The sequence below is a fragment of the Cylas formicarius genome, unplaced genomic scaffold (genome assembly GCF_029955315.1).
Source record: "Cylas formicarius isolate icCylForm1 unplaced genomic scaffold, icCylForm1.1 PGA_scaffold_25__1_contigs__length_1324815, whole genome shotgun sequence".
NCBI classification, from domain to species: domain Eukaryota; kingdom Metazoa; phylum Arthropoda; class Insecta; order Coleoptera; family Brentidae; genus Cylas; species Cylas formicarius.
Window position 1 is genome coordinate 1058377 of NW_026844294.1, and position 22620 is coordinate 1080996.

The 22620-nt window shown below is 36.4% G+C and overlaps 1 protein-coding gene across 1 annotated transcript; it reads right to left on the reverse strand.

Annotated features, from left to right (window-relative positions):
* Positions 1 to 496: 496 nt before the first annotated feature.
* LOC132697593 (uncharacterized) lies at positions 497 to 3398 on the reverse strand. Its single transcript, XM_060663145.1, has 2 exons — positions 2117 to 3398; positions 497 to 990 (listed from the first exon to the last, which is right to left on the reverse strand). Exons 1-2 carry the CDS (start codon positions 3244 to 3246, stop codon positions 828 to 830), a joined length of 1293 nt encoding a protein of 430 aa, XP_060519128.1. The 5' UTR covers positions 3247 to 3398; the 3' UTR covers positions 497 to 827.
* Between the last annotated feature and the right edge of the window lie 19222 nt (positions 3399 to 22620).

Below are 22620 nucleotides of genomic sequence, written 5' to 3' on the forward strand. Positions count from 1 at the left end.
ATTTGAACTTAACTTTTAATATACTTTTAGCAATTACCGCGATGGTATTACAAAAAATATGTTGCAACAAGCAGCGTTCTATTCTAGTCTAACGTGTACGATACACTGAACTAAAAAGTAATAATAATCTAAGGGTTCTAAGGTTTATATATACGAAAAATGTTTACATTATCACTAATGTTTGGAAAGCGGTTGTCCTTTGTATTCCGGTTACGTAATTCGCGTGCTTTAACGGAGTTGGCTCATCAGACGTGATGTTATGATTTCGATGAAATCAAAAATTATTCGTCGTCATTAGATAAAATCAAAAAATATGATCAATTTTTATTTTTTAGTGGCATTGAAAAAAAAAACATTAATAAATCATTTTGCATATTAGTCTCATCATCATTAACTTTTGATATACTAATTTTGGCCAAAGAAGAAATTGTTTATTTATCTTAAGGTGAAAGACAATTTTTGTTTCAATTGTTGATCACTTTGTATCTAAAAGTATTATAAACCAAAGTTTTTATCTTTACCCAGTCAGTAATTGTTATATTATTCCGATATTTAGCAACATACTCTTCGCACTCGTGTTTCTTGGGAGTTATTTTTTCTTCTAAATGACTTTTAAAATAGTTCAATACTAACTTTTTCTCTTTGCTGTTCCATTTAGTGCGACCTTTATTTTGAGATGATTTTTCCGGTACGTGTAAAACGTCTTTTGCACAATTAGTTTTTTCGGTTTCGTGATTAGTTTGTTGTATGTCTTCTGAAGACATAATAAATGTTGGTGCGTTATATATTTGTTCAGATGATTGGGGTTTCTGATTTATTTGAGTATGTTATTTAGTTGGTGCGTCATCGTCACTAGATTCTAAAATAGAAGCTTCTTCTTCAATTTCAATTTCACTTAAGCATTTTCCTTTAAACACTTTTCCTTTCCCTTTTTCTAGCAAAAGGAGAACTTTTGCGACTTTAGCAGTCTGAAAAATGTCTTGAGGCAACCTTAAATTAAAAAAAAATATATTGAACTGATGTGGCTTTTACTTGATGAATATCTACTAAACACGATTAAATTAGAACAAAAAATGTTGAGATTTTCACAGTTATTTATTACCTTAAGACAGCTGTAACGACAACACCGTGCCTTTTTCAAATACAAAATATGACGATACTCTGACAACTATATATACAATAAATTAGTAATAAATTCTTAATTACCGGTGTGTATGACTGGATTTAAGTGAATTTCATACGTTCGTTAATCCGTTTCTTAAATGTTCTACCTGTTTATCCGATATAACATGATCCACATTTCAACTTGTAGACTCCGGATTTTAGAGTTTTCCGTGATTTCGTATGAACCCTCTTTGATACATAAGATTATAACAAAAAACAGTTTCAAATAACTCGGAACTCTATCTATCTCTTATTAAATGCCGAACCCAAAACAATAAAATAAATAAATATATATATATATATATATATATATATATATATATATATATATATATATATATATATATATATATATATATATATATATATATATATATATATATATATATATATATATATCGGACAAATAGGTAGAACATTTACGAAACGAATTAACGAACATAAAAGAGCGTATAAAAAAGTTCCGATTCTAACTATGCCATTCATTTAAATTTAAACAAAAAGTAAAAAACTAAATTTCATGGAAGCTATGGAGATTAATAAAATGCGATATTCGAATTTATTACTTAATGACCAAATGGATTTAAATGCGTTTCCGTTGTTAAATTTTAAATTTATAACCCTACACCGGTAATTAAGAATGTATTACTATCTGATTATATATATAGGTGTCAGAATGTTGTTATATTTGAATTTGATACACGCGACACGGTGTCAACAGCTGTCATAAAGCAATACATTGACTGAAAGTTTTTTGTTCTAATTTAATTGTGACAAAAAAAATGCAGACGCAGAATTAGGCATAGAATAGAAAGAAGTTGGTTTAAAGTAAATAATTATGTTTGCATTTGATTATATTTTAGTTAAAAAAAGTTATTTTTAAAATTAAGTTGCTATAAAATCTCAATTACTTTGAGAATAAAAAAATTTATGGACATCAATAATCACTCACCTATAAAACTGAGCATGAGTTTTTCGCGTGTGCCCCATAAAGGTTGCTACTTGCTCTATTTTATGCGGCTGCATTGTCATTAATTGCAAAGTCGTAGCAATATGTTTTCTAAATCGCGTGGAGGTGAAAAGTTGAGGGTGTTTAGCTCCACATTTTATAGCTAAGCGTCTAATGACATGTGCTCCAGAAATCCATTCTTTAGAACCAGGAACTGCGAATATATATGGGTTTGATTTTGGAATAAAATCGGTCATATCCCTAATTTTTAAAAGGCAGGATATATATTTTTGTGTTCGTTTTGAGAAAAGGATAGGAACAGGTCTCGATCCTTTACCTCCTGTTACCACTCTTTTAAATTGTTTGGATATAATTTTTTCCACGGTTGTTAAGGATTCGGTAAATGCTTCCTGATCTAAGTGGTTATCATCCTTCATATACGTTTCTACTTTTAGAAATTGAACATCACCTACTCTTTTTCTATTAAATATGATGGTTTGAGCTAGTACACATTCAATTAGTATTTTATAATTGGTTTTTATGTCAATATTATTCGTTAATTTGTCATAACAATCTACACTTTGAGCATCGATATATGTTTGTAAAGCAAGAATGTCACTAGATAAAGGTAATTGCTTAGGGTTCCCCCATTGTTTTTCTTTAATATTTTTTAACGCAAGACTGGCCAGTTCATTACACCAATGGGCTTCGACTAGTTTCTTAAGATCTTTAATTTCATTCTTTTTTTCGCTATTTTTTAACCAGTTAATATTCGGAAGGATTCTTTTTTCTAATACTATTTTGTAAGCAACATCGCACATGATTTTTATGTTCGTACCCATATGTAACGCCAATGATGGGGCTCTAAACTCTTTCTTTACTACGTCATAGCCACTGATGTCCTTAACTGCAAAAATAAGGGGTTGGAACATTTCAGGTTTAAGAACGTCAAAAAAGGAGCGAATCCCTTCTTCCAGAGTTTTAATAACCATAAGCATCCTAGCCATTTCTCGCATTCTGTTCGACACAATGTTAGCAATTTGTTGTCGCTTATGTTTAGCTAAAAGTGTTTCTCCGAATAAACAGATGAGGGGATCACTTTTAGCAGTAGCACTTATTTCGTCGGCTCTCATGACTTCAGATTTAATGCGAAGCTTTCGTAAGAAATCATGATTTTTTAATGAAACTGATGCTTGAAATGTTTGGGATTTACTAAGGCAATTCTTACCAGGGTTAATGATATCAGCAGGTTTATTCTTACATTTCTTGATATATTTATGTAATAACTTTTTAGAATAATGCCCCAAGCAATAAGAACACAGAAAATACTGTGTATCGGGTAATTTCGAATTTCTTATTGGATTTAGAATATTTTTTTCGACCTTGAGATGAAAGTATCCTTGCTTTCTCAAAGCATTAATCATACCTAACCGCTCCTTACTACGTGGTGTAAGATTTTTAATCACCATCACGTCTTTGTGGTCTCCGTGATATCTTAAAAGGTGTCTCGTGAAATGCGTTATCACGTCGTTGAAGCAAATTGGACAAATTGTAGGTCTTTCTCGGGCGGAAGATTTCTTAACATAACACTGATTATCATCCTGCTAAAATCAAAAACAAATATAGTGTGGTTTGGTGAGTTTGCTGAGAGCAGCCGAGATTTTTTTAGGAGAGTTGGAACAGTGAGGTTTATAAGTATAACTCCATTTAAAATTGAATAAAAAAGAAAAAAATGTTTTGCACGAATTTTTGCTGTTGCGATTGTCCCGTATGCACGTTGCTAATTATGCATTTCGGATATTCGACAAAAAAAAAGTGGCTGGATTAAAATGTTATGCCACCTTATTTTAAGTTATTGTTATACTGAAAGTATCGCTTAAAAGTACCCGAAATTATAAAACTTGTTGCCGAAAATACCACGATTTGACATACAAAAATGTCCGGTGGATGCAGAATGTCATAATTGTTCGGTATTTTTTGTGAAATCTGTAAAATAATTTCATTAATGAATATCCCAGAAATGAAGAAAAAGTAAATAAAATACCTCTTTAGTTATTGGCTGATTATTTTGTTGGTCTATTGGTATTAATATATCTGGTGATTTTACGGAGTTATTTACTTTTCCTTTATAACACTTTACTTGGTCGCAAGAACGTTTTCTGTTAACAGATACAAATGATTCTGTAGATCCGCTAGCACTAGATGATGGTCTATATTCTGAACCAGAATCTTCAAAATCACTGAATTGCATATCGTCATCACGTATGTCCCTTTTCTTTAGCACGGGAGGTGATTTTTTGGAGTTTTAGTAAAAACTTGCTTCGGTTCATTGCAACTGAAAATAAAATTTGGACGCAAAGCAATAGTATCCGCGTATATGTGTTGCTAAGGGGAAACTAACCGACCTACTCAATATGGTACCAGTCAATATGGTACTTTAAAAAACACTTTTCAAAATCCTGGAACAGATCTTCGCCCGTTGTTGTTGTATCTTTCATTGGAACAATTTCTAAAACTTCTTCCAAGATTTTAAAATCATCATTTAAAGCTCTGATAAAAATTAACAATTCTGCAGTATCTTTTACATCGCAACTTTCGTCCAGAGCTATTGCATAAAAATTGGTTGACTCTATATTATATAATAATTGGTTAGTTACATCCACATTTATATCTTCTACTCTTCTGGCAATAGTTTGCCTAGATAGGAATTTATTTTTAAGTTCTGTTACAAACATCCAACATGCATTTCTTTAAAAATTCTCGTTCAGAAAAACGTTTTCCGCATTCAGCAATACGTTTAGCTATTAAAAAACTTGCTTCCGTCACCGAATCTTGCAAGCGATTTTGTTTTACAAATATATTTTGTTGACGAGACAATTTTGTGGCCAAATCTTCGAAATGTTTTTTTCGGTCTTCTTCATTTAAATTGTTTGCATAATTCTCATGTTTCGTTTCAAAATGTCTTTTTAAATTGTATTCTTTAAAAACTGCCACACTAGAGTTACAAATGAGACACACAGCTTTCTCTTTAACTACTGTAAAAAAATATTTCCATTTCCAATCATCATTAAAATTTCGACACTCTGTATCAACCTTTCGTTTTTTAGAAGCCATCCTAGGGATGAAAATATTTCTTAATATAAATTTTTTTTTATAAACAGAAATTACGTAACATACCTTATTAATTAATAAATAAATTAAAAAGTTAATATATATATAATATACTACAAATAACGCCGAGCCGATGATGTAAACTGCACTGGGTGGTAGCGAGCACTAAAGCCTGAAAACAACCGGCTACTAGAGATATTTTAAGATATTTATAACCCTAGTAAGTAAGTAAGCCTTATAGCCTAGTAGAAATAAGGCTTACTTACAAATAAGCACGAAAAGTTTAATAAACAAACAAACAAACGGCAACAAACGTAAATATTGTAAAATTAATCGCGGGCCGCATAAATTCATTACGCGGGCCGTATGTTGCCCATGTGTGGGATATACAAATGCTCTTTGCTTTGCGCAAGGACAAAGGTAGTCCCTTTAAAGAAAATTTCTCTGGCGAGACTAGAATTTCATAGTTGCCTCTTCTTGACCAATCTGCTCAACTATGTCTTGGAGATTTTCTCGCCAAAACTCAAGTGTCAAAATACTTACAAATGGGCTGAATCTTCTGTTGCATTTTATTGGATAAATTCATCACCTCATACCTTGAAGATATTTGTGAGCAACAGTCAGTTCTATAAAGAGAAAATTGGCTCTTGACAGGTGGTTTTATGTTCGGTCTATAGATAATCTCGCCGAAGTAGCTTCCAGAGTGGCGGTACCTTTAGATCTTGTTTAACGGGCCTTATTGGCTTATTTTAGATTCGAAACAGTGGCCTGTTTCTATTATCGGTAATCTGAGGAACTTGTCGACGAGAAAAAAGTCATTTCTATGTTTGTCGATACAACTCCGAACCAAAATGTCTTAGATTCGTTGTTAGACAAACATTCGTCACTCAAGAAAATCCAAGGGATTGTGGCCTATTTCTTGGGATTTCTGCACAACATGAAATGCAGACATGGATTTCATAGATTAGGGCATTTCCTTGTGGAATCTGAAATTAGTAACTCCATGACGGTTTTATTTAAGCACTGTCAGAAACATCACATTAATGGAATCAAATATCTTGGCTCCGGAAAACTTATCTCTAAATCCTTGAGGAGGTTACCTCCATATGGCACCATACAATATGGCCGCCCAGGTTCCAAGAGAGCTATTCGGTCAGTAATCTCTAGATGTTTTATTTTTTTTCCCGTAAACCTAGCCTTTAATCGGCAATTTAATAGTTCTTCGGATTAGTCAGTCCTTTGAAATGCCAATTTAAATTTAGGATTGGGAATGTAAATAGGAAATAATTCATCTGATTTAATGATTATTTAGACAAAATGGTGATGTTTCTAAAACGGTTTTAAATAGGTGTGTTTGAATTGTTCTTCATAATCGATTATTAAGCGAAGACTTGCGTAATTTACGTTCTGCAATACGAATGCCTTTCATGTCTGGGTCGTTATTACTATGAACAGTGACGTCAGAATCGTGGTCGTTAGGTATGTGACCTGGACTTTTCGTTAAGAACAAAATCTTCTAAATCAAAGTCAGCTAGATTAGCGACTGTACCGTCGACATCGGGGATGTTAGATTGTGTTTCGTCTTCGTGCAAAGCATTTATGTCAATCTGCTGCGAAGTTTTCTTCTCATTTTTTGAATTTAATCTCGAAATCGAATTCCTCGAGATTAAGCCTCCAAAGAATAAGGCGATAATTGGGTTCTTTTAACTTTGACAGCCACACTAGTGGGTTATGGTCCGTTTCGATGACAAACTTTTGACCGTATAGATAGGGACGACTATAACCAGATTATTCATTCCACAAGCGCTTATTCTCCTTTTTCTATACTCTACGGTCCCTATTTAAACGAACCAAACATTGACAATGACTTGCCAATTTTCGAACAGTATAACGAGAAACGAGGAAGTGAATTAATTCCCTTCCATTAAAGTATCTACAAAAACACCTACCAAAAATAGAATCAAAACACAAAAAACACAATAAACATTCTGAAACATCCCACGATTTACACCCTGACCAAGATGTCTATCGGAAAAATACACTCAGGAATAAAATGAATGCCCAACACATACCCACAAAAATAACGGAGGTACATCAGAATAAAATTATCGGCGCCCCCAAGAAAAAGAACGTAACTGTACACACTAGAAAAATCAAACGAACTCCTGCCAAGCACTTCCCACCAAGAAGCTACCGAATAATCGATATTATGAAGAATACTCGTCTTCCCTAACGGTAACTAATTTAACTAATATTATTATTAATCTTTTAATTATTGGTTCTACAGTATATTCACAAAATAGTAATTATGCATGACCAACAGAAGTCGAATGTTTGTGAAATACGTAATCTTAATAGCAAAAACCAAGGTTTAATGAACTTCGTAGGAAGTGGTATCAAATTTATTACCGGCAAAGAACACAATACTGACCTAAAAACAATTGTACAAAATTTGCAACTACTGAAGCGGAATCAGCTTCAATCGATGAGGAAAATTAATGATCTGAGTTCATTGACAGAAAATATTGCAAATAAATTTAACGAAGACAAAAGTTTTAAATTAAAATACAGACAGAATTCTATCTACATTCACGGAAATGAAAACTGAAATAAATTCGATGCTTTACTAAACTTTAAAGGTTATCACTTACGTTTATTAATCAATAATTACTTTCCGCAAGATCGTTTCGACAAGTATAAGTTTATTTGCTGGAAATATGTAAACGAAAAATAGAGATTGGAAGGTGGTAGTATGGCAACAAAAAAAAAAAAAACAATAACACTAAATAATAGGCACCAGCGCTGGGCAACCAGTAAATAAATAAATAAATACAAGAAGGATCAGATCATCAGAAAAAATGATTGGAAAACTAAAACCTACGGTTTTTATGACTGTATTTTCGAATCACAAAAATTCTACTCATTCTGATTGTTGTTAAACGTTGATTGGCCTGATTGGTTGATTGGAGATTTTAAATGACCGTGCATGCGCATATTCGAAAAGTCCACTATATAGGCCCTGATAATACATAACTTTCGACACGACCTTGAAATTTTTTTGTTTTAACTAATAACGTATGTCATTGTAAACCAACCGAAAAGATCCAATAAGGCGTTCAACAACCAACATGGCTGCCGACAGTTCGTCAGTTCGTTCGTTTAGATGTAGCATTTTTACGGAAACATTTTTTTCAAAACATGTCCAGACCTCGTTAAATTTTCTAGGAAAACGAGTTAAATGTGTAGAAATCGCTGTTTTAAAAACATTTCTTGGCGACAATTTCATCTGCTGTCTTGCCCAACTCTACCATACAGTCTTTGGAAATAGTCAAAAAATCGCTGCTCGTATAACAAAATCATCCTAGCAGAAGAGTAAGTGAACACTCTGATGAGACGTCCGTTTTAACTGGCTGATGCGTGAACTGCCAGCCCCGTAAGTCGAAACGGGCTTCGGCCATGGCATTATTCGACTCTCTGATAAACTTGTTTAAGGTGCCAACATTCACATAAAACCTTTCGGACAACTCCCCTCCCATCTTTCCTGACAACGAGATATAAAATATGGTAGCCCCTAACAAAAAAGGACCATTGTTGACTCCAAAAACAAATCGTCTGTAAATTTTTTTGCGGCCCTCTGAAGAAGCGAAGGTAGTCTCTGTCATCTTGATGAACAAATGCCTTACAAATTTCCGCTTTTAACCTGATTTGGCATTGTCTGAACCTGAGTAAGATGTCCGGAATTAGCTCAGTTAAGTTCACCTTCTTATCAAGGCATTGGTTCAACGAAGGACTTTTCTTCCCTTTGGCTGAATCGTCAAAAACGGGTCGTATCTTGATGAAATCGATTTTTTTCGAAGGTATACGCGCTTGGCAACGTAACTCATATCTCGGCAACGTTTGGTTTACAAATGATCAGCGTAGAAAAAAAGTTTTTATTGTCTGTTTGCCCGTTCTCTGTTATTCGTTCTGTGTGGACGCTTCCTAAAAACGCGAATAACTTCAGAACCGGCCACGAGATATTGGCGTCTATCTTTTTTTTGCAATTTTCGTCTGTTTTTCGTACATCGCTATGAAACACGATAAGTGTCCGAGATTTGCAGCTATTTCAATATTGCCCCCCATATAGAGTTTAGTACCCTAATGCGACTTATTGAAATTTGGTGGGGGCGGGGGCTGGGGGGTCGGTAAATATTTTTTAAAAATTAAAAACAGAATAGATGATCGAAAAAATTCTTGACCCAGAAGGCGTATGAGGTGGTGAAAGTTATTTATTCTTGATGATTTAGTAAAAATGGATAGGTGCGCCGGCAAATTGCAAAAAACTGAAAATTAGGTTCCCCTTATATGGACAATTGACCATAACTAAAATGCTGTGGCTGGAATATTCTGTACCACATTCAAAAGTGTAATACCACACCCACATCCAAACCGTAAAAACTCGGAGCAATCAAGACTTGCGTAGTATTTTTTTTAATTTTGAAATTTTTGTTTCTGTTGTTTTTTCTTTTAGAAAAAACAAAATTTCTTGAAAACTATTAACTTGATCGGCCAAATTATTTTAATAAGAGACGCGGAAGATTCGGTACTATAACTTTAATTTCAAACATTTTTTTGATTATGTACAGTGTTTTTTAATTATAGACAAAAATTCTTTTCGTCATTAAATTATTAGATATAAAACAAAATTCGTCAAAAATATGGTCAATTGGTTTAAACAGTGTTATAGGTCACATCGACAGCTACAACTTTTGTATTTACAGTTTTCGTCTATCACATACACTGTTCGAGATATTTGAAAACATCCAAATGAAAATTACTATTTCACGCTGTCAATCTAAACGCGATGACGTCATTTACTATTACTACGTACTGCATGGTTTCAGAAAACAAGAATTTTTTCCAAAACCATTTGCTGTATTGGAAGTATGCATATACCAGGAAAAATGGAAGATCTTCCAGGGCTATTACCTCTATTTCGAACATTGTTTAAATTATGTGCCGGGTGTGTCGTTTATGGACAAAAAATCTAAAATAACCTAAAAATTTCCGTTTTTTTGGATAAATTATTGGGGATAAATGAAAAACTTCTGAAGATCCCTTAATTTGATTTGAACAGTATCGTAGACTGTGTCGAGAAAGAGTTTCAGATTTCGTCAATTCTACAGGGCGCGCGAGATATTTGAAAAAATATCATTCGACAACGCCATTATTTGTACAAATTTTGATATTTAACAAAGTTTGCCGTGACTTTAAGTTCTGCGAGACGTGAAAGACACTTTATACAGGATACAATGTGTCCCTGTAGGACAAGCGGCTTCATTTTGAAATACAAAGCTGCTTCGCCCTATGAGATACGAACTTGTTTTATTACAGGCCTGTTAGGCAAATAATGTTTTTACATATTTAGTTGTGGAGTTTCCCCTATCGAGTAGGAGGCTGGGACTGCCCACGTGCGGGTGTTGAGGCGAGTACTAAGCCAACATTCCACCTTGGCTTGGTTCCCGGAACAGTAACAGACAGCTGTGTAATGTTCGGAACAGCTTAAGGTTTTTGTAACTTCAGTGGCCTGTTCTTGCAGCCTTGTTTTGCACCGCCAAAACTTGAAAGTGAGATTTGACACTTACACCTACCACCAGGTTCGAGGGAATAAATTATTGTTTGCGATTCACTTGTTTATTTCCTTCACGGGTGGAACTTCGGGTTGTTAAGTTTAGCTTCAAGTTCAAGAACCTACATTGAGTTGCTCCCAGAAATAATAAAAAATTTTTTTTTTTCCTGCAAAAGAACGTGGCCAACAATACTTACCGACTTCATATCCTTTTTTAAGAACGTATTATGAAATGACAACTGTCCAACGACGGTGAATCTAAACCAAATTCATATATTTGATAAATCCAACGGAATTTGCCTAAATGTGTAGGGTTTAGAGTAAATTCAAAACCACAGTAAATGTTTTTATTCAGTGTTACCGGACCGTTTAACTAAAGACAAACGCGAAAAAAATGTCAATTTAATATTATTTCAAAATAAGCATTATACAAAAATTAATGATTTTGATCCGGTACCGACGACAAAGAAACTTCGCCATTTGTAATCTACGCCGATTTCGAAAGTCGACCTAAAGATCTAAATTTTATGATTTCAGACAAAACGAGAAATATGCACGAGGCATTATTGGTATTGGTATTAAAGGGGGGCGTCCAAGAACTTAGGCCACCAGATGGGCCCATTGTGCCCCCAGGCCGCTCTAGAGGGCGTCCAGAATGCCGCCCCTCCTATAGAAGGTCAGCAACTCCTTTAGCCCAATACCGGATCGATCAGGGCCGTTCCGAAAACTCCCAATCTTGCCCATGTCAAGGCAGGGCACTCAAGCAAGCAAGCAAAGATGCCTCCTAAGCCTGCAATATCCTGTGTAGGCCCCTGTTAGTGCTCTACACTCTCTTCTGGTCAGTCTAAGCAGCTCCCTGGTCCGAGGAAGGGCGGGCCCATCCATCATAAGCCTCGCCTGCCTCATTCCCGGAGCAACTCTCTAGCCCCCCGCGACCCGGTCTCTCGCCCAGGCTTCGAGAGCTCCCCGCCTCACACACGGGGCGATCCCCAACCGGGGCTCTGACCCTATATGCCTATGGACGAGCCCACTCTGGCTAAGGCGTCCGTTGCCTCATATGCATGAGGCATATAGTGCCGCATATTATTTAAATGTTATGACGATTGTTTGTCTTTTTCAAATCCTATCGCGGCCTAGTTGGTTCAGCAAATATCTGACTTGTCGAAATTTGTCCATTCAGAAAGACATTATTGTCCGCGAATACGACCATTTTACGGGGAATTTAAATTTTATAAAATTGTTCGTAGTACCCGCAGTGTTCCATAATCATTTTATTCTTACGGCCTTGGGCAAAAAAGAGTTTTTAGGTTTGGTAACGGATAAACCAACCCAATGAATACAAAATTGCGAGTATGGCGAAATTCTTTATAATCAACCGAACTAAATTTTCCAATACCCCAGGAGTTTCCTCTGGCGACGATGTGTACTTGGGAACTTCATCTCTGCCATCGTCACTTCCATCGCTATCATAGTCTCCGTTAGGGTCATCCATTATTCCTGTAACCACAGTTAACTTAGTAAGCTATTAATAGAAATAAAAAGCTCAAGTAATAATAAGCACCGTATCTTTCTTGCAGCAAAAATAAATAATAAATTTGAAATTCTGTACTGCCTTCCAAGAAAATATTTCTCTTTTTTATCCACATTAGTTTATTAAAGTAATTGAGCATCATTTCCATATTTCTCTTCAAAACTGGCAAATCGTAATGTTTCAAGATTATAGGTTTAAAACTACGTGTTTTTGCGAGCCTGTGGTTCATTAAAATACACTTATGTACCTAAAACGATTTAAATGTTGTTTTATATCTTGTTTTTCATAGTTAAAGCAGCATCTATTATGTGATTTTTTGTTACTTTTTACCTATTTATAGAAGCGTTTTTTGAAGTACAAATTTTTCTATTTTTTATTTTAATTTTATATGTTATACTTTTTTTGTTGTGAACTACAACATTTCAGTAGTAAAGTTAATTTTTTTTTTAAATAAACTAAAATTTTATAATAATTATATCTAAGCTCACTAATAAAGTATAAAATCCTAGGATGCTATGTTTGTAACATTGAGTATAATGTGTAATATTGTTAAATTAAGATTTGCAATAATTTTTTTCTAATAAAGAATAAGTTTCGTGAAGCTACATGTAGAAAATGTAATTAAAAACATGCAAAACACAGGGGCTATTTTAACTTTACTTGTATATTGTTTGTTTGTATACGATAGTGAACAGTAACCAAATTATGTAACTTTCATTCATGGAATAAACATTATTTACAAAAATATATCAAAATATTATTCACTTATAAAAATTCTTGGTCATTTTAACTAAATGAGACTTTAAGAAAATTTCTTTATTAACGACAATACATAATATTAATTGTAATCAATTACAATAACGATAATACTAATAATGAAACAAATAAATCTAAATTACATTTTAAAAAATTTTAGAAAGGCATTAGGTTTTTAACATCTTGACGTACTTCTTCACTGTTGACTCCTTCCTTTTTTATGGGTAGATTTTCTTTTTGCTCTTTTGGGATAGAAGGCTTCAAGCTGGCGATGGTTCGCAACTGTGCAGTGGTCAAAAAAGACCGACTGCGCTGACTATGGGCAAAAGTAACATTCCGTCCTCTTAGCGCACTGCTGAGTGGAATTGTTAGCCTTAGCTTCTTCAAAATTATTCTTTTCCGATAGATCGGAAAATGTTTCTTGTTCTTCCGCGCTAATTGAAGTTAAGTCGTAATCAATATCCATGTCAACAACTTCATAATCGGTAAGGTCATCTTTAAAATAAATTCATGGCATCGGCTAATGATGCTTCGCAATCGCTTGCTTCTGACCCAACTGGACTTGCGGCCTGATGGACAACAGTTTTCTCGATATTATCGAAGTAATTCAAGCACAAATTCGCTTCTATCTCGTCAATTGACTTAGGGGAACCCTTGTCAAAAGCTGAAATAGCTTCTTTTTTATAGAATTAGATCTGCTTATTTTCAGTTATGTGACAAAAGTGAATAACTTTCAAAACTTTATAAAATAGCGTGCAACGCTCACTTTGATTTTAAATTACCAAATATCAAAAGTTGGAAGTGGCGACCACAGAATATAGAAAAATAACAATATATTTATTAATGTTAGTCTTATTATTGAATGGAAAAAATGCATTCTGAAATAAATTAAAAAATAATTTAGATTTTTAATGGTTTTTCAGCCTGCTCTGTAGAAGTTTTTTTTTCCCTAAAGAAAAGAGTACGCACAGTAACATTATAATCCCGAGTCAAAAATAGTGTTTCTCGTATACTCCATTACTTGGTTCTGCATGTAATCAATTCCTCTACCACAAAAAATCCGAGAATCTATAGAAATCTATAAGCCTAACCTAACAATCTCAACCGCGACTCAGGACTTTACCTGTCATGAATATGGGAATCAGTCATCCGAGATGATCTTTATGCTCCTCATTTAGCTCCGCCCGCCGAAAACAATATAAAAGCAGGTACAGGCTAAAATGCGAACCAGTTTCAGTCAAGCTCTGAAGAAGCCAACAGGGTGATTGGCGAAACGTTAGCTAGTCGAGTCAACAAAAACCGACGCAGGAGGAATCCACAAGTTTTATAAAAAGTATTGTTCTGGTCTTCCGTGTGACACTATTTCGCCCCTCAGAGTGTTTAACTACATTTTTAATTGTATTTATTAATATATTAGTCGATATTCTCATTTAACCCTTGCAACATTATGTCCGTTTGAATAATATAATTTTATTATTCCTCGGTATAATCCATTTGAAATATCTTAAGTTATTTAACTTACGTTGCAGATCTTTAGTTTTTATTAGTTGTCAAAAGTAGAACATTGTTAAGCTAATAATATATAGGGCATTTCATTTTAAAAAAATCAAAAAAATAGTCGGTTTAAATATAAATTTTTTAATCGCGTCGGGGGAACAAATATTGGTAAAAACAGTTTTTTTGGAAATAATGTTGATAATTTATCGATATTTTCAAAAAATAATTATAAATTTCTCGTCCTCGAAAACCCCCTATGCAAGATTTTATCTACTTTTGAGAAATCACCTCGAAATCGCATTGCGGGCTCAAAAATCCGCCTGTTACACTCGCTTACTTAGGGTAACAACCCGCACTCAAGCAAACGGTATTTATTATTATAAAAGTGGGTAGGAACAGTTGTGATGAAAACAGAATTTAAACGGTTATACGCGATTAAGTCTCTATATCAACTCGTTACCGACTGACACAGCGGTCTGGGCCTACGATGGTACGTCCAGGTGGGCCTACTATGCGTGTTCGTTACAGTCTATCCCTCTGGTTGCGAGGTTGAGAAGTCGAGGAACCAGCACTCGGTAGGTATGCGTTATTTTTCTTGGGCCGCCCCCTTTTCCTAATGGGGACTTCGGGAAATGCGTGCAGTTGTCCGTTGTATGACGTCAAATCTGAAGAATGGTAAACTCCTAGTGGTACTTCCAGGGCTTGTGGATCGGCAATCTCGTAGCAAGGAAGGAAACTTGACGTATAATAATATATGGGCCGTCCCTTCTGGGGTTGAATTTCGAAGTTGTCTTCTTGTCTTTACTACTCTTTGTATGCAAGGTGACCAATACTCTGTCACCTAGCTCATATGCAATGGGAGGTTTTCGGCTTGTATCGGTGTATCGTTTTTGTCGATCTGGCTATTTATTGTGAACTTCTCGAGCTTCCTTTAGCGTGACAGCCAATTGGTTCAAGTATGCAGTAATCTCAAGGACAAAACTTTCTGATTGGATGATATGTCGGAGATCGTGGTCTACTTCATCCGGATTATGCAATTCTCTCGCAAATGTCAAAAATGAAGTAGAGTGTCCAGTGTTTTTACATTTCACTGAATTCATGGCGAATCTTATCGCGGGCAATTTTTCAGCCCATTTAGTGTGATTATCGCCTACTAGGATAGCTAAGCGGGGTTTAAAATCCCGATTCCTTCGTTCCACCATATTCGCTTGTGGATGAAACAATGGTGTCAGATTCTGTTTGATACCTAAGCAGTGGCACACTTTTTGCATGATATGGGACATAAATTGAACTCCGTTGTCCGATATTATTTGTCGGCGACAACCATATGTTAAAAAAACTTCGTTTACGAGTGTTGTCGCGGATTCTGCTGTTGTAGCTTTGGTTAGCGGGAATAGCTCGACCCATTTGGTCTTCTACTATGAAGACCGATTCTTGTCCCATGCTGGCCTCTTTAAGGGGACCGAAGAGGTCAGGTCAGGACTTCGAATCTTTGATTGTACACAGGAGTCTGCACCAATCCAGCAGCCTTCTGATTAGTGGCTTTGTACCTTTGGCACTCTGGGCAGGTTTTGAGATATTCATGAATGTATTGCCTCATCCCAGTGAAATAGTACAACTTTGTAATTTTATGATATGTTCGCTCTACTCCGTAGTGTCCGGCTGTGGGAGAGTCATGCTGTTCCTGTAGTATTTTGACACTTTCATGGTCAGGCACCACTAGTTGAGCCTTTTCACACTCATCTTACGCGCTGTCCATTTATCATAATCATCGTTTTCGCTGTTCTCGAAAGTTTCTATGATCTTTTTTAGTTCGGGGTCATTCAACTGTTCATTACGGATGCCATCTGATGATCTTCTGGGCATATCTATGCTTACGTAGCAAATGTCACATGTGGCCATTGTGTTACCATGGGAGCAATTTGGCCTGGACAGCATATCAGCCAGATTATTCTGTTTTCCGAGTAGATACTCAATTTTTATATTGTAGCTTTGGATTAGTAGTGCCCAACGAGCAAGTCGCCCTGTTGGTGTTTTCAGGCTGAGCAACCACCTTAGGCGTTGGTGGTCGGTAGCCACGATTACCGAAGAACTCTCCAGGTATCCTCGAAATTTGCTCAAACTCTATACGACTGCTAGAGCCTCTCGCTCAGTAGTAGTGTAGTTTCTCTCGGCGGGGGTCAACAATCTGCTAGCATATTCTATCGGGTGTTCGTTTTCTCCTTCACCTTGCAGGAGAACGGCTCCCAGGGCATATGCTGAGGCGTCAGTGCGTAGGATGTAGGACTTCGTTTCGTCGTCTTGTTACAGGATAAGGGCGCTGGTAAGTGCAGCCTTCAGTAGCTCGAACGCATTCTGTTGTGTCGCGCTCCAGACCCAGGTGGCGTTCTTCTTTAACAAATTCGTTAGCGGTCGCGATATGTCTGCAAATTTATCGATGAATCTTTTGTACCAGAAACAACTATGAATAAAGGACTGGACCTGTTTGACAGTGGTAGGAGGATTCATGTGGGTGATAGCTGCAGTCTTTTCACTGTCCACTTCAATTCCGTCGACGGTGATAATATGTCCTAAGTACTCGACTCGTGCGCTAGCGAATGTACATTTATCACGGTTGATGCGAAACTTGAACAGCTTTAACCGGTCGAATACATTTTTTAAGTCCGACAAGTGACTTTCGAATGTCTCAGATAAAATGAACAAATCGTCTAGATACGCTAGAAGAACTATGTACTGCAGTCCACTACGAAAACGGTCTATAAATTTTTGAAACGTGGCCAGCGCGTTTCGTAGTCCGAATGGCATCACTATATAACGGTATGTTCCGAACGGGGTGACAAACGTAGTTTTGTCACGATCTTCCGGGCTAACTCTAACTTGGAGATAACCCGCACGTAAGTCTAGGGTGGTCATGAATATCGTCCTTTTGGTTACGTGTAGCAAATCGTCCATTCGCGGCAACGGATAAGAGACAGGGTTGGTTCGAGAATTCGGAGCGCGATAATCTATACATAGACGGGTACCTTCGTCCTTCTTAGGCACAAGCACGACTGGTGCAGTCCAGGCGGATTCACACTCTTCGATTACCTCATCTTCCAGAAACTTATGAGTTTCAGTCTCAGTCTTTCCTTATTTTCCGGTGTCATTCTATAAGGTGGTACTGAAATGGGTGCATGTGTTCCAGTGTCGATTTGATGCTCTGCATATGGAGTTGGATCTCCCCCTGCTGCAAAAATATCCTGGTTATCCGATATTAGGGCTGACAAGGTCTGCTTTTGCTCAGAGGTGAGCATTGAACCTTCGTCTAGCCTTAAAACATTTAGTGAGGATATTTCGATAATTGGAACACCTTTAGAACGAGTAACTGATGTTTCGAAGTGTAATGAGTACGTGACTTGCGGTTCATCGGTAATTTTTTGTTGGCTTATATTGAGACTGACGCAGGCATCTGTAAGAAAATCAACACCCAGCAGCGTTTTATCAGCGTTGGGTAATGCTATGAAAGTAGTGGGGATACGTCGATCTCTCAACAGTACGTCAACTCTGGTAATCTTCACTTCAGGGTTGTGTACAAATCCATCAGCCAACATAGAAAACCCGCGTAACGCATTGGCATCGGATACGTTTGCACATTGTTTATAAGTCTCTACGGCATCTATAAATGTCTCGACACTACTGTCTTTACCGCAATCGAATCTCGAACGACAAGACGCGAAGCTGCCCCCGGGTTGTAGGTTAGCGTTTCCTAACCTAGAAATCAAAATTTCGAACTGTTCTTTGGAAAGTGTTACGCTGCCCTTTGCCATGATCATCGGGGCTTCCCGCGATGAGCTTCTGAACCAATAAGAATAATCCTCTTTCTACGACACAGCGAACTTTCAACGACAATTGATTCAAAAAACTCACTCACCGACAAACTCTAGTGATTAATAAGCGAGTTTTTTTTTACTAACTTCTATTTTTGGTTACCAGGCGACAGAAACCTGCTATGCCAAATCTAGTCACAAACAGTTCTTAGATCTTGTCACAATACTGAATTTTCTTACACCGCTGACCGATATTCGACCTTACGGCGCACGACGTTACAAATCGTTTTTCTTCCACAATTGGCCCAAAGTTCATTCAAGCAAACGGTATTTATTATTATAAAATGGGTAGGAAGAGTTTGTTGGGATGAAAACAGAATTTAAACGGTTATACGCGGTAAAATCTCTGTATCAACTCGTTGCCGACTGACACTCGCGTCAGTACTGACACAGCGGTCTGGGCCTACGATGGTACGTCCAGGTGGGACTACTGTGAGTGTTCGTTACACGCCCGAAAATCGATTGTCAATTTTGAAACTTCAATATCTCGCTTATTTAAAATTTTCAGAATTTCAAATTTTACGTTATCTACCTTTCTTCCTCTATCCGATTATACCAAAAAGTCTTATGTAGGTCGTACCGTTTGCGGTCGGGAAAGGTTTTTGTGAGACGCTGCAAATTTTTAAAAAATGCTTAATTATAATTCAATGTAGGGGGCTGGGGGACACTTTAGGGTATATACGCATAGATGTCATCGACCGTCATATTTCGTAAAAATTTCAATCTTCTCGGAGTAACGTAGGTATTTTAATAAATTAAAAACAAATTTTTGGAAAGAATTTTGGATCGAGGTCGATATTAACCGATCCGGCTGAAATTTGGCACGAAGATAGGATGTCGGGGGTATTAAAAAAAAAGTAGTCAGTTGCTTGATAAAATGTTTTATATTTCTATAGTCTTTAGGTTATGTGTTTCAGTCTTTTCTCTATTTAACGATACCAAAAGATGTTTCTCAAGTTGTATGACTTTTGGTCGGGAACGGTTTTTGTTGGAGACTGCAATTTTTAAAAAAATAGTATTAATTATTATTTATAATTAAATGGTAGGAGCTGGGGAGGACAAATTTCTATGGATAGTCCTCATTGACCTCCATCTTCAAAAAAAAATTTTAATCTTTTCAAAGCAACGTAGGTATTAAAAAAAATGAAAATGGGAATTTTTGAGGAGTATCACGATATCCATGAAAATTATAAATTGGGAATATTAACTAATGGGGGGGGGGGGCTGGAAGCACACTTTATGGTATTTACGAATTGACCTCATTGACCTCTGTAAAATTTCAATCTTCTCGGAGAAAAGTAAATATTTTAAAAAATTAAAAATCTAAAATTCTTGAACAAAAACATAAATATGAAAAAAACAAATTTTCAAATATTAACCGAAACATTCTAGCATCTGCTGATAGACCTCATTGATGTGTCTCTTATGATCAATTTTTAACGTTTTATATATTATTTACTTATTATTTTGAATAGTTGAAATTTATGCGTTAAATGCTTTGATCCTTCCTTTATCAAATGATACCAAAAAGATTTTCACAAGTCACACCGATGCTAGATAGACTTTGCGTTGTCGACGTTTTGGTTGTGCCAAGCCTTCCCCATCCTTTGATCTCAGGTATTGATTTCTGGACGAAAATGGGTATCGTCCCTGACTTGCGCCGTAATGAGTGGCATTTCTCTATTTGTCAAATGAACACTGTCTGTGACGTAGTAGATTTGTCTGTAGAACAACGTAATTCTCTTAACATCTTGCTTGACAGAGAATTTTTCAAAGATGGGACTTTAGGTCTTACTAATGTGGTTGAGCACGAGATTATTGCTGAAGGTTCGCCTATCTATTAAACATCGTTAAAAATCCTGTCTCCCCAGTTAAACAAAAGCTAATAGTCGAAGAACTGACAAAAATGCTAGAAGCTGATGTTATCGAACTATCGAAAAGCGCTTGGTCTTCCCCGATATTAACGGTTCCGAAAAAAGATGGAACTCATCGGTTTTGTGTTGACTTCAGGCGTTTGAACGCTGTTACACCACAGGATGCATATCCTATTCTTTATGTCGCCTCCATATTTGATAGCCTCGGTGGTGCAAAGTAATAAAGTTCCCTTGACCTTAAATCTGCTTTTTGGCAAGTACCAATTAAGGAAAGCAGTCGAGAATATTTCGCTTTCACGGTCCCCGGTCGTGAACTTTTTCATTTTAGAAGAATACCATTCGGACTAACTATTGCCCCGGCAACCTTCCAAAGGTTGATGGAAAAAGTGTTAGGAGTTGACCTTCAACCCAATGTTTTCGTCTATTTGGATGATATAATTAATATATCTTCAGATTTTGAGTCGCATTTGAGTATTATTGGTAAGGTTTTTGATCGTCTTCTAGAATCTGGTCTTACAGTCTCGCGAGAAATGTCAGTTTTGTAGACCGCATCTTACATATTTAGGTTATATTGTAGATCGTTATGGACTCCACGTAGATCCCGAAAAAGTAAGTGCAATACTTAATATACCTGCTCCGACTAGTGTTACTCAGATTCGCAGTTTCATAGGAATGTGTAGCTGGTATCCTCGCTTTGTTCCAAATTTCAGTTCGCTCCTTTGTTTGGTCTGACGGGTGCCAAAAATCCTTTGACAGTCTAAAGCAATACTTGGTTTCTAGCCCTATTCTTACTTGCCCGGATTTTTCCCTACCGTTTACTTTGCAGTGTGATGCTAGCGCTTTTGGTAAAGGTGGTGTATTGACTCAAGATTTCGATGGCACTGAAAGAGTAATATGTTATCTTTCTAAGACTCTTACTACTCAGGAAAGAAATCATAGTACTACAGAACGCGAATGTCTCGCAGTGATTTGGTGTGTTGAAAAGCTTCGTCATTATTTGGAAGGTTATTTAAAGTTATTACTGATCACTATTCCTTGTTGTGGTTGAATCGTTTGCAGTCACCTACCGGTCGTTTAGCTCGATGGTCACTTCATTTGCAGGACTACAACTTTACTTTAGAACATCGTCGTGATAAAGATCATGTAGTTCCCGATTTTCTCTCTAGATCCGTTCTAAATTCGATTGAGGTCAACGCTGTGGATTCATCTCAGGTTACTAGCTCAGAACTTTTCTCTTCCAAAAGTATTAAAGATACACACACACACACACACACACACACACACACACACACACACACACCACACCACACACCACACACCACACACCACACACCACACACCACACACCACACACCACACACCACACACCACACACCACACACCACACACCACACACCACACACCACACACCACACACCACACACCACACACCACACACCACACACCACACACCACACACCACACACCACACACCACACACCACACACCACACACCACACACCACACACCACACACCACACACCACACAACACACACCACACACCACACACCACACACCACACACACACACACACACACACACACACACACACACACACACACAAATCTACAAAAACATTATTTATTAAAAAAAAAACTAAAACTAGAGACAAGACAAAATAAAATGTACACTTCTTTCGTCAGCGATCTATCCATCTATAAAAGCATTTGAAAACAAAAAGGTTGCGGTTTTACTTGAAACTCTTTTTCTTTATATATTCATTTTGAACAAAGGCTTTGATTTTTCACCAGTCTTTATGGTCGAACAGTCCTTGATATTTTTCTTTCAGTGCTAAACATTCAAACTATTTGGCGGGTTGACATTTTTTTTTATATGTTTGGAAAAGAAATGAATGACTTTCCTTTTTTCTCAATTCTCAAGAAGCAAATTTTGTCCTTTCGCTTGGTGTAATTTATCCGATGTTCCCATTCTTTTTTTTCCTGTGACGCCAAAGCTGTTCTGAGGCAAAAAACCTTTACAGTTTGTGCAGGGTAATATTTTTTGGCTAGATTGTTGTTTTCTAACAGGCTTCTGAATCACGCTACTATTTAGAAAGTTGCCCTTTCTTCTTCAGAAATTCAACAATTTTCTTCTTTCAGGATCTCTAGCTGCATACATGTCGAGCAAATTTTAATAGATAGCTTTCAGAATACATACAAAAGTCCATTTTTGTATTTCCTTTCCTTCTTTCCCCTTTTTGCTTAAACTCTCCTAAATTTTGTGA